This window comes from Hylobates moloch, unplaced genomic scaffold, assembly GCF_009828535.3.
Source record: "Hylobates moloch isolate HMO894 unplaced genomic scaffold, HMol_V3 SCAFFOLD_8, whole genome shotgun sequence".
Taxonomy (NCBI): Eukaryota; Metazoa; Chordata; class Mammalia; order Primates; family Hylobatidae; genus Hylobates; species Hylobates moloch.
In genome coordinates, this window is record NW_026652283.1 from 82052211 (window position 1) to 82065194 (window position 12984).

General features: G+C 44.6%; 1 protein-coding gene across 3 annotated transcripts in view; it reads left to right on the top strand.

Annotated features, from left to right (window-relative positions):
* SCAP (SREBF chaperone) overlaps positions 1–12984 on the top strand; it is a 72544-nt gene that overhangs the window by 40745 nt on the left and 18815 nt on the right. For all 3 annotated transcript variants that reach the window (XM_032161741.2, XM_032161744.2, XM_032161742.2), the window contains exon 3: positions 7402–7531. In XM_032161741.2, the coding sequence (XP_032017632.1) occupies positions 7402–7531 (130 nt within the window). The remainder of the gene's footprint in view (positions 1–7401; positions 7532–12984) is intronic.

Genomic DNA, 12984 nt, shown 5'->3' on the forward strand with positions numbered 1-12984 from the left:
GAAGTCAGGAGGGAACTCCCTGTTCAGTTCAGTTGCTAATGATCTCAAGCTCTTCCCTGATTATCAGTAAGAAAGATGAACATTGGCCAGGTGCAGTGCTCATACCTGTAATTCCAATACTGGGAGGCTGAGGTGAGAGAATCACTTGAGGCCAGGAGTTCAGGACCAGCCTGGGCAACATAGCAAGACCCACCCTCTCTGTACCAAAAAAAAAAAAAGATGAACATCACTGAGAGTTTCTTGCTGGGTGCTGTGTTGTTGCTTCAGGTATAACATTAGGAAGTGGTCCAGTTATGTTTCCATTTACAAAGAGGGGTAGGGACTTAGAGATTTGCCTGGTCCACGTAACTAATAATTAGGGAAACCAGGGTTCAAATTCAAATCCAAGCCATAGGGACTCTGGTGCCTGCACCTGTGTTACTGTCACCTGGTCTCACTCTGGCTCAGTATGTTTGTATTGGTGTTTAAACTGCTAAATTGTGATGTACAAGATAAAATACTTATAGCTGTGTCCCATAAGTGATGAATTTAGAATGCTCTGAGAACTCAGCTCTTGGGTTTTTTTTTCCTTTAAGTTAATTGACCTCTTTCTCTTTTCTTCTTTAAAATAATTTTCTTGAGACATGGTCTCACTCTGTCACCCAGGCTGGAATGCAGTGGCACAGTCACAGCTCACCTCAGCCTCAACCTCCTAGGCTCAAGCGACCCTCCCATCTCAGCCTCCTAAGAAGCCACGACCACAGGCATGCACCACCATGCTCGGCTGTTTTTCGTGTTTTGTAGAGATGGGGTCTCATTATGTTGCCCTCCTTTGGTTTCAGTCTCTGGTAGTACTATGGTTTCCTCTTTTGTAGTCACCCTGTTTTTCTTTTAAGAGGAAAGACCTGGCCAGGCGTGGTGGCTCGTGGCTGTAATCCCAGCACTTTGGGAGGCTGAGGCAGGCAGATCACGAGGTCAGGAGATCGAGACCATCCTGGCCAACATGGTGAAACCTCGTCTCTACTAAAAATGCAAAAATAAGCTGGGTGTGGTGGCATGCACCTGTAGTCCCAGCCACTCAGGAGGCTGAAGCAGGAGAATCGCTTGAACCCGGGAGACGGAGATTGCAGTGAGCTGAGATCGCACCACTGCACTCTAGCCTGGCGAAAGAGTGAGACTCCATCTCAAAAAAAAAAAAAAAAAAGAGGAGGAAAGACCCTTCTGTATTATCGCATTCTTTTTTTTCTTCCTTGAGACAGGGTCTCACTTCGTTGCTCAGGCTGGAGTGCAGTGATGCAGTCACTGCTAATTGCAATCTCGACTTCATGGGCTCAAGTGATTCTCCTACCTCAGCCCTCTGAGTAGCTATAGGCGTGCACCACTAATTTTTTGTATTTTTAGTAGAGCTGGGGTTTCGCCGTGTTGCCCAGGCTGGTCTCAAACTCCTGAGCTCATGATCCACTCGCCTCGGCTTCCCAAAGTGTTGGGATTACAGGTGTGAGCCACCACACCTGGCCTTGTACTGTCACATTCTTAGTGCTGTGTACTTATTTTCCCAAACCAGTATCTTTGTCATGTGATCTTAAAGTTTTTTTTATTTTATTTTGTTTTTTTCTTAAAACCTGATTGACGTGAGAAAATTTTTCCACGGCTGGGTGAAGTCTCTCAGCCTCCAAAGACTAATAAAAGGTTGTGTAAGAGAATCCATAGATTCTGGGACTTGGACAGAAAACCAGAGATCATGGACCCAGGGACACAAGCCTCACCATTGTCTTCAACCCACAGAAGCTTTTCTGTCTAGAGCAGCAGAGCAGTGCCCCCTTCTTCCAGAGCCTGAGATTGCCTACAGAAAGTAAAGTATGGATATAGACTGCTTCTAGTAGTTTTGCTAGACATTCAGTTTCCATTTAATTGCTTACCTTTTATTGTTCCTGGGTTGAAAGACTTGTACAGCCAAACCCAAAGGACTGCTGCACTTAATTTCCCCTGTTCAGATCTAACAGCCACCTGAGCTGCAGAAATACTTTTTGCACACCACTGGCTCACCACCACTGGGTCACCCCAGGGAAAGTACAGAGCAGTACTAGAGGGGGTGGTGATCAATGACAGCTTGGGAATGTGCCTGTCTCCATTAGGCAGAAGAATCCAGGGGGTGAGAGAGGGCATCTGTATATGAGGAGTCAGGCTCACCCCAAACAGCGCTGAGGATGTGTGACTTTCTTCTCTGAGCTGCTGTTGAGGCTGCAGGTTTCAGTGACTGAGAGCCAAGGACACTACTTCAAATGAACCTGGTGCTGAGCCTTGCAGGTGAGCTAGAGTTAGCTGTTCTTCCTGCCTGGCCCCTGGGTGTGGTGACTGTTCTTTCCTCTGGGAAAATCTGATGAAATGTGTAGCAAATAGGCATTATGGCAAGAGGTGTCTATTTATAACTCTTGGAGGTTAGACCACTGGGCCCAAGATATGTCCCAGCAGCAGCCCAGCAAGACAGAGGGTACTGTTAATCTGGACCTGCCCTGGTAAGTGGTGGGTGCACCATGGGGTGAAGAAGAGCACCCAGATGCCATGCTAGTTGGACTGCCCTATGTGCAGGTCAGAGAGTGATGTGAGTCATTGAGTCATTTGATTCAACAAGCTGCCGCTCATGGTGAGAGAAGGTGGATTTTAATTTGGAGAAGAAATTGGAATCACATTGTATTGTTTTTGTTTTCGAGACGGGGTCTCACTCTGTTGTCTAGGCTGGAGTGCAGTGGCGCAATCATGGCTCACTGCAACCTCTGCCTCGCAGGTTCAAGTGATTCTCTTGCCTCAGCCTCCTGAGTAGCTGGGATTACAGGTGTGAGCCACCACGCCCGGCTGTTTTTTGTATTTTTAGTAGAGATGGGGTTTCACCATGTTGGCCAGACTGGTCTCAAACTCCTGACCTCAAGTAACCTGCCCACTTCAGCCTCCTAAAGTCCTGGGATTATAGGCATGAGCCACCTTGCTCAGCCTAGTCATGCATTTTTGACTTAGGATATTTTCGATTTACGACAGTGTTATCAGGACATAACCCCATTGTAAGTCAAGGCGTATCTGTACATGTCAAGTGCTTAGAATAGTGCCTGGCACATATTAAATATCATGTATGAGTTTTGCATTGTTATTATTCACTGTCTTCCTGGTCTTCTACCTTCACAGCCAGAAAGCATAAGCAGACTCCAAAACATGTATAGTCTAAACATAGAACAAAAATGGACTATACTCTGTAATTACTATGCAAATGCTGTAGGCACAATCTAAATTTTTTTTTTTTTTTTTTTTTTTTTTTTGAGACAGGGTCTCTCTCTGTTGCCCAGGCTAGAGTGCACTGCTATGGCACGATCTTGGCTCACTGCAACCTCCAACTCCCGGGTTCAAGCGATTCTCCTGCCTCAGCCGCCCGAGTAGCTAGGATTACAGGCGTGTGCCACCGCGTCTGGCCAATTTTTGTATTTTTAGTAAAGACGGGGTTTCACCATGTTGGCCAGGCTGGTCTCGAACTCCTGACCTCAAGTGACCCACCCACCTCGGCCTCCCAAAGTGCTGGGATTACAGGCGTGAGCCACCGTGCCCAGCCTAAATTAATTTTTTTTTAAGTGAAAGCAAGTTTATTAGAAAAGTAAAGGAATAAAGAATGGCTACTCCATAGGCAGAGCAGCCCTAAATGGATTCTGATCACATTCTCTTGTAGTTGTTTGTCTCTTCCTACTTAGAGCATCTTGGAGGCAGACCGTAGTATTTATTATCTTTTGTATTCTCAATGCCCAGCATATAATACATACTTAATAAATGGTTTTTGAGTGTAGGTAAAGATGGAAAAGCCAGAGAAAAGTAAAAATTGATTTTTGTGAAGGTAAGGAGATTGTGTAATTGTTTTCTGTAATTAACATAATAAATGTATTTAAAATATTTAAAACATGGTATTGTCAAAAGACATGAAGAGGCGTTTCACAAAAGATGCTATATCCAAGTGGCCGGTAGTAAGTATATGAAATAATTTCTTAAATTGTTTCTTATCAGGAAAATGTACATTAAAACCATGCTGAGATACCACTGTCTCTTCCTCAATTAATCTTAACATTAATTGGATTGACAATATCAAGAGGTGACAAGGATTTGGAGAAACTGGAACTCCTATTACACTGGTGATAGTGGGAACATAAATTTGTACAACTGCTATGGAAAACTGTTTGGTATCATCTACTAAGCTAAACATGCATATAACTCCATACCCAGCCATTTCATCCTAGGAATATTCCCAACAGAAATAAGTGCTTATGGGGCCACCAAAAACCAATAAAGGATAATAGCTTTATTCTTTTTTCTTTCTTTTTTTCATTAAAAAAAATTATCCAGCCCAAAATGTTTTGTTATTTTATTTTTTATTTTTTTATTTTTTGAGACGGGGGTCTCACTCTGTCACCTAGGCTGGAATGCAGTGGCACGATCATGGCTCATTGCAGCCTCAGCCTCCCGGCTCAAGCGATCCTCCCACTTAAGCGTCCTGAGCTGGGACTACAGGTGTGCACCACCATGCCTGGCTAACTTTCGTATTTCTTTTTTTTTTAGGGATGGGGGTTTCACCATATTGCCCAGGCTGGTCTCAAACTCTTGGGCTCAAGAAATCCTTCTGCCTTGGCCTCCCAAAGTGCTGGGATTACAGGCATGAGCCACCTCACCTGGCCAACTTTATTCTCCTTTTTTTTTTCTTGAGATTGAGTTTCGCTCTTGTTGCCCAGGCTAGAGTGCGATGGCACCATCTCAGCTCACCGCAACCTCTGCCTCCTGGGTTCAAGTGATTCTCCTGCCTCAGCCTCCTGAGTAGCTGGGACTACAGGCATGTGCCACCACGCCCAGCTAATTTTGAATTTTTAGTAGAGATAGGGTTTCTCCCTGTTGGTCAGGCTGGTCTTGATCTCCCGATCTCAGGTGATCCACCTGCCTTGGCCTCCCGAAGTGCTAGGATTACAGGCGTGAGCAACTGCGCCAGGCCCAACTTTATTATTCTTAATAGCTCAAACCAGAAACAGCCAAATGTTCCTCAACCATGGAATAGACAAATGCACTATACTTTATTCATTAGTGGAATAGTATGTATCCAAAAAGGAATGATCTGCTATGTGCACCAGTGTGGAGAATCTAGCAGATATAATTTGAGTGAAAGCAGCCAGTCACAAAAGAGTATATAAGTAGAATGAATGGTTTCATTTATATGACATTCAAAAATAGGTAAAACTGATTTATGGTGATAGAGATTCTAATAGTTACCTTTGGTGGTGGGGGGCGGTATGCTGTTGACTGGGAGTGGGCACAAGGCTGCCTTCTGAGGCTCTGGAAATGTTCTATAGCTTGATCTAGATAGTAGTTACACGGATATACACATGTAAAAACTTACTGCACTTTATACTTAAGATCTGTGCATCTTACTATATAGAAGTTATTTCTAAATTTTAAGAAAGTGAGATCTGAAACCAAATGTACATCTATTTGCCAACTTTTTCTTTTTTTTCTCTTTTTTCACTTGAGATGGGATCTCACTGTGTTGCCTAGGCTGGAGTACAGTGGCATGATCTCAGCTCACTGCAGCCTCTACCTCCCAGGGTCAAGTGATCCTCCTGCCTCAGCCAGTAGCTGGGACCACAGGTGCACACCACCACGCCCGGCTAGTTTTTTGTATTTTTGGTAGAGATGGGGTTTCACTATGTTGCTCAGTCTGGTCTCAAACTCCTGAGCTCAAATGATCCGCCTGCTTGGCCTCTCTCCCAAAGTGTTGGGATTACAGGCTTGAGCCACCGCACCTGGCTTATTTGCCAACTTTTTGATGCAAGGTCAGGGCTTTTCCTTTGCATATATTGGGTCCATTAACTTAACTTTCCTCATGATCCTAATATAAACCACATCCTTAGTTAATTATACATAATTTTCATGGTCTGTCCCTTTAAGTGGAACAGTTGCTTAGCTATCTGAATTGGAATCCTTCTGGATTTTTAAAGGTACCCCCACTTTTGTTTTTTATTGTTCCCTTATGTCTAATTTGACAAGGTGATTTTTTTTGTTTTTAGCATCTTGCTTTTTATTAAGTCTCTGAAAACTTTTTTCTTTTTTTTATTTTTATTTTTTATTTTATTTTATTTATTATTTTTTTTTGAGACAGAGTCTCGCTCTGTCGCCCAGGCTAGAGTGCAGTGGCGCGATCTTGGCTCACTGCAAGCTCTGCCTCCCGGGTTCACGCCATTCTCCTGCCTTGGCCTCCCGAGTAGCTGGGACTACAGGCGCCTGCCACCACACCTGGCTAATTTTTAGAATTTTTAGTAGTGACGGGGTTTCACCGTGTTAGCCAGGATGGTCTCGATCTCCTGACCTCGTGATCCGCCCGTCTCAGCCTCCCAAAGTGCTGGGATTACAGGTATGAGCCACTGCGCCCGGCCAAAAACTTTTTTCTTTCAGAGACAGGGGTCTTATGTTGCCCACGCTGGAGTGCAGTGGTGTAGTCATGGCTCACTGCAGCCTCTACCTCTAGGCTTAAGCAGTCCTCCCACCTCAGCCTCCTGAGTAGCTGGGACCACAGGCTCACACTGCCATGCCTGGCTAATTTTTTTGATTTTCTGTAGAGATGAGGTCTCACTATGTTGTCCAGGCTGGTCTCAAACTTCTGGGCTCAAGCAACCCTCCAGCTTCGGCCTCCCAAAGTGCTGGGGTTACAGGCATGACCCACTGTGCCCAGCCTGAAAATATAATGTTACATATTATAACATGTTGGTGTTAATGTTGGTGTTTCCTTTCAGTAAAAGTTACTCATTAAATGTATAAACTAGCCAGGCACGGTTGCTCACGCCTGTAATCTCAGCACTTTGGGAGGCCGAGGTGGGTGGATCACCTGAGGTCAGGAGTTCAAGACCAGCCTGGTCAACGTGATGAAGCCCTGTCTCCACTAAAAATACAAAAATTAGCTGGATGTAGTGGCAGGCGCCTGTCTATATGTGTGTGTGTGTGTGTGTGTGTGTGTGTGTGTGTGTGTGTGTGTGTTGTGTGTGTGTGTGTGTGTGTGTGTGTGTGTGTGTGTGTGTGTGTGTGTGTGTATGTTTATATATAAATGTTATATATAATGTTATAACTAAGTATATTTATACATACTTAGCTTATACAGCCTGAAAACATTTAACAGAACAGTCTATTTTACCAGTTGGGCTTCTTCGTAAGGTTTATGTGACTAAAATAAGTTTGAAAAATTCTAATCTAGATGACTTCTGAGTTTCAGCTTTGCAATTTTGTGATTCTAATATTTTGCACATATGTATAGTCCTAACAGAATTTAGTTATTAACTTCAGTGGCTCCTGTGTCACTGCTGAGAGAGGACTGCCTCTCATAGTGTCTAATTCTTATCTCCTTTTTGTTCTTCCCAGCTACCCACTGCTGAAACTCCCCTTGCCAGGAACAGGACCTGTGGAATTCACCACCCCTGTGAAGGATTACTCGCCCCCACCTGTGGACTCTGACCGCAAACAAGGAGAGCCTACTGAGCAGCCTGAGTGGGTGGGTACTCGGCATGTTCCTGAGGCCAGCACAGAGTATTGGGTGGAGACTGGCTGAGGCAGGGGTGTGCCAGTGAGATTGAGGTTGGTCAGCTTCTGATTTGTGAATTCATGTATTTTAACAGCTTTATCAGTGTACCATATAGATACTTAGTTTATACATTTTTTTTTTTTTGAGATGGAGTTTTGCTCCTGTTGCCCAGGCTGCAGTGCAATGGCACAATCTCGGCTCACTGCAACCTCCACCTCCCGGGTTCAAGTGATTCTCTTGCCTCAGCCTCGAGAGTAGCTGGAATTACAGGTGCCCACCACCACACCCAGCTAATTTTTGTATTTTTAATAGAGACAGGTTTCACCTTATTGGCCAGGCTGGTCTTGAACTCCTGACCTCAGGTGATCCACCCATCTCGGCCTCCCAAAGTGCTGGGATTACAGGTGTGAGCCACCGCACCTGGCTAGTTTATACATTTATTGAGTAACTTTTTTTGAAAGGAAACACCAAATGATGCCAAAGCGTGACTATTATAGTAAAACTGAGATCTGTGCTTGTTTTAGCTGTGGCCAGCAGGGTCTGGGTTCATACCCTGAGTTGCTCACACATGCTGCATGGGTGTGCGGCAGTATCCTGGCAGACACACAGGCCGTCTCCTTCTTGTCCCTGGGCAGTCAGAACAACTGCACATCCCTGAGAGTGTTCCAACATGGAGTGCTAGCACTATCTGGTATTTGTATCGCGCACCTAATTTTTTCAGGTCTGTCAGGTCCTATTTTATCCTCACAATCCAAAAAGTGCAGGTTTTAAGTCTCTTTTCCAGGTAAGGAAGCTGGGGCCCAGAACGATTAAGTGCCTCAGTTATTTATTTATTTTTTTAATTTTTAAATTTTTTTATTTTAGTCTTGCTCTGTTGCCCAGGCTAGAGTGTAGTAGTATGATCTCGGCTCACTGCAACCCCTGCCTCCCGGGTTCAAGTGATTATCCTGCCTCAGCCTCACGAGTAGCTGGGGCTATAGGTGTGCGCCACCACGCCCAACTAATTTTGTATTTTTATTGGAGATGGAGTTTCACTATGTTGGCCAAGCTGGTCTCGAACTCCTGACCTCAGGTGATCTACCCGCCTTGGCCTCCCAAAGTGCTGGGATTACAGGCGTGAGCCACCACACCCGGCCGGTTATTTAGTTTGGAACTCTAGGTCTGCTGACCCCAGCCCACTCCTCCTTCTGGACTGTACTGCTTTCAGTTGACTGTCTCTGGGCCGAACACTGATATAAATGAGAAAAAAGGTCTTCAGTTGGGGGGCTCAGTCAAGGGACCTAACTCACCACCACACCGCACTCATTATTTGGAGCTCATTGAAGCTTGACTAGCTCATCTCTGTACCTTTTGCTTGTCAGGTGTGGACAAAGTGCCCTTTCTTCTGTGTTGTTCTGTGGTCCCTGGATTTGTGCTGGACTTGCTGAATCTGTTGTTGAGGAAAACCAAAGCTCATCGAACAGAGCTCTCCTCCCCACTTCTCTCTGACAGTCATAGCACATTCCCATTTCCTTTTTGGTTAACGTAGTAGTCAGGTAACTTGTTATGAACTTGACTCTGCAGCTGAAATAGAGGCATATCTGGCAAGATAAGTCTGTGGCACAACTATACATGGTGTCAGTGGGGAGTGCACAACCCTGGCTTCATGGGGCTCTGCCTGTGAAGGTCAAAGGATGCATGGTCTGATGCTGGCTGAAACCAGTTTTGTGGTGAAACCAGTTTTGTGGCTTTATGTCCCTGGTTGGCCATTGGCTCACTGGCTCATTATGGGACCTTCTTGGTTAAACCTTTTACCTTCATTAACCATTTTATTTTTATTGTTTTGAGATGGAGTCTCACTTGGTTGCCCAGGGTGGAGTGCAGTGGTGTGATCTCAGCTCATTGCAACCTCTGTCTCCTGGGTTGAAAGCAATTCTGCCTCAGCCTCCCGAGTACCTGGGACTACAGGCATGTTGCCACCACACCCGGCTAATTTTTGTATTTTTAGTAGGGGTGGGGTTTCACCATGTTGGCCAGGCTGGTCTCAAACTCCTGACCTCAGGTGATCCACCTGCCTCAGCCTCCCAAAGTGCTGGGATTACAGGTGTGAGCCATTGTGTCCGGACTTCATTAACCTTTTAATGCAATTTTAGCACATAAGGGAATATTTGTGTTTCCTGATTAGAAGAGTTCAGTTGGCCCATTGGTGTGGAATAGATGTTTAATGATGAGGCTGTAAGGGGTGTGATGTGTTTGTGAGCTCTTTGAATAATGGGATGATGATAGAAAATGTTGGTGCAGAATAACTAGAGGGCTCTGGAATCAGGGGCATTGTCCATTTTCTCTCTCTCTGATTGGAGCGCTCATCCCCTGCAGGATTGAGAAGGAGACGGGCCCAGGGCAGTCACTGGTATCACACAGTTCAGTGGTCAGTTATCTCACCTCCATTGACTGTCCTTGATAAAGATACAGGCCAGCGATACTGAAGTGGGTGGTAAGGACTGTTTTAGTTATGAAGAACAGAAAATTCAACACAAATCAGAGTAAGTGAAAGGGAATTTTTGGTTCATGTAACTCAGCCAGGTGCAGGGCTGACTTAAGCACAATATAGTTTGAGCCTCAAAAGGAGTCCATCTCTTGACTCTGTCCTCTCTGGGTCAGCTTCACTCTTGGTCTTCCCAACAGTGGCCCTAGCAGCTTCAGCCCCATGTTTTTGCATCATCCAATCCAGTGGAGGATGAAAGGGAGCCCAGCTGGCTATGAATAGGGTTACCTGCCTGTCCCCTTCCCAAGCCCTATGGCTAAAGGCAGGTATTTCATTGTTGTCCTCAGCACCTCGCTGGGAATGAGAGAGGATGGTTTCCAAAGGGACAATAGGGCTGGGTGCAGTGGTGCATACCTGTAATCCCAGTGCTGAGGCAGGAGGATTGCTTGAGCCCAGGAGTTCAAGGCTGCAGTGAGCCATGATCACACTATTGCAGTCCAGCTGGGGCAACAGAGTGAGACCTTGTCTCTAAAATAAATAAATAAATAAATAAATAAATAAATGAATGAATGAATGAAAGAAAGAAAGAAAGAAAGAAAGAAAGAAAGAAAGAAAGACTCGGGCAGTAGACAGCACATTGCAGGCATCTGCTGCCTATACCAAGGAGCCAAAACTTCCTTCCCTGCTCTACTCACTGCTCAGTTCAGCGCTCATTTATTGCATATGCATGGTGTGGGATGATGTGGGGGGGCAGATAGAGGCTCACTGTCCTTGAGGAGATCCTATACTGTTTGGGAAGAGAAGACAAACATTTTTCAAAGTTTAAAGTAAATATAGTGTATGTCAAAGAGACATAGGGGGGCAATTGAAAGAGCTCACCGGTGGTCAGTGCTAGAGCAATTTTTTTTTTCTTTTTTTCTTCCTTTTTCTTTTTCGTCTTTTTTTTTTTTTTTTTTTTTTTTTAGATGATGTCTTGCTTTCGCTAGGCTGGAGTGCAGTGGCGCGATCTCAGCTCACTGGAACCTCCGCCTCCCGAGTTCAAGTGATTCCCCTCCCTCAGCCTCCTGAGTAGCTGGGACTACAGGCACGCGCCACCACGCCTGGCTAATTTTTTGTATTTTAGTAGAGATGGGGTTTCACCATGTTGGCCAGGGTGGTCTTGATCTCCTGACCTTGTGATTGATCCGTCCGCCTCGGCCTCCCAAAGTGCTGGTATTACAGGCGTGAGCCACCATGCCTGGCCTAGAGCAATTTTTGCAACAAAACCGGTATTGAATTATAACCCAAAATATAAAATAATTATCTGTGAGTCCATTCCTGAGTCCATATGCTTGAATAAATATAAATAAATGAATGGATGACAATAGACAAATCTGGGCAAAAAAATTCTAAGTAATGTATCCTAAAGTGTGGACTATGCATGATGACTTTCTTCCAAAGAGGACAGTGTGACTGTGGGAAAAAGTAACTTTACAGTGGAGAAGCCTGACAGACACCTCCTACAGTAAGTGATTGGGGTTAAAGCAGCAGTGATAAATCCACATTGATTGATTGTGCCCTTGATATGTGAGGAGGAGGAGGACATTTTACCGCTGATCTTTCTCCCCCAAACCCATAACCCCAGTATAATCATGAGTAAAACATCAGACAAATCCTAGTTGAGGAATACCCTACAAAATGCCTCACCAGTACCCCTCGAAGCTGTCGAGATCATCAAAAGCAAGGGAAGTCTGGGAAACTGTCATAAGCTACACGTAGCCTCAGACACTACAGCTAAACATAACGTGGTTTCCTGGATGGGAGCCTGGAAAAGAAAAAGGACATTAGACAAAAACTTAGAAAACCTGAATATACTTTGGACTTTGGTTAAGAATTTCACTGTGGACATTGGTTTTCAGAAGGAAGACTACAGAGATGAAATGTCCTTCTTTTTATATACCTCAGCCTCCTAAATTATTTAAAAATTCATGTACATTAAGGTTGTCTTTGTGCTGTAAAGTTCTTGGTATCTTCAGTTGTTTGGATTTTTAAAAAAGCCATATTCTAATACAGAGACATCTCATTGTGATTGTGATTTGAATTTTCATTTCCCAGATGACTAATGACCCTAGTCTCTTTTTCAAGTGCTTATTGTATTTGCCTGTCTTCCTTTGTGATGTGTGTGTTCAGATGTCCCCTCAAAAAACAATTTTGAGTTGTTTTGACTTCTTTTTGTTGAATTGTGGATATTTCTCTATGCTGGGGACGGCTCTCTTTTTATGTAGCCCTCCTCCTCCCCTTTTGCTAGGTGCTTCTCCACAATGGGATTGATGGCTGCACCCTACAGTTAAACCTTTATGTGTCCTCCAGAAAGGACTCCAGTCAGTTCTGCCATGTCTTTGTGCTCTGAGTTAGGCTCACCCTGTGTTGTCACTGTGACCATTGGCCTCTGTGGCCACTCTTGGGGAAGGGCGGTTCTCTCTGGGCAGAGGGATGTTTTTACCAGAATAAGAGAAGAACAAAGCAGAAACAGTTGAGACTTTACGTTTTCCAGCTCTGTGACCTTGGGCAAGTTACTATCACCTTGTGCTTTAGTTTCCACATCCATAAAATGGGATAATTATACCTACCTTATACATTGTCATTCTTATGATTAAGTGAAACAATGCAAGGGTTTAGTACAGTGCCTGGCTCATCGCTTGCATTCAACAAATGATTGTGGCTGTTGCCATTGTCATCATTGTCATTGATCAAGTCTGGCTGGTCAAGCAGAGGGGAAAATGAAGATTCGTGTGCTTGGACTGCCCTGTGGTGTGCACCAGAAGTACACTCCTGAGTCTTTATCAACCTCAGCTCAGAGTCACTTCCTCCAGGAAGCCTTCCCCAGCTCCCTTGCAATATGTCCTCTGCTGCTTCTCTGTGTTCTACATGGCGACCCCATTGGAGTCATGTTTCATTCAAGTTTATACACTCCAATGTT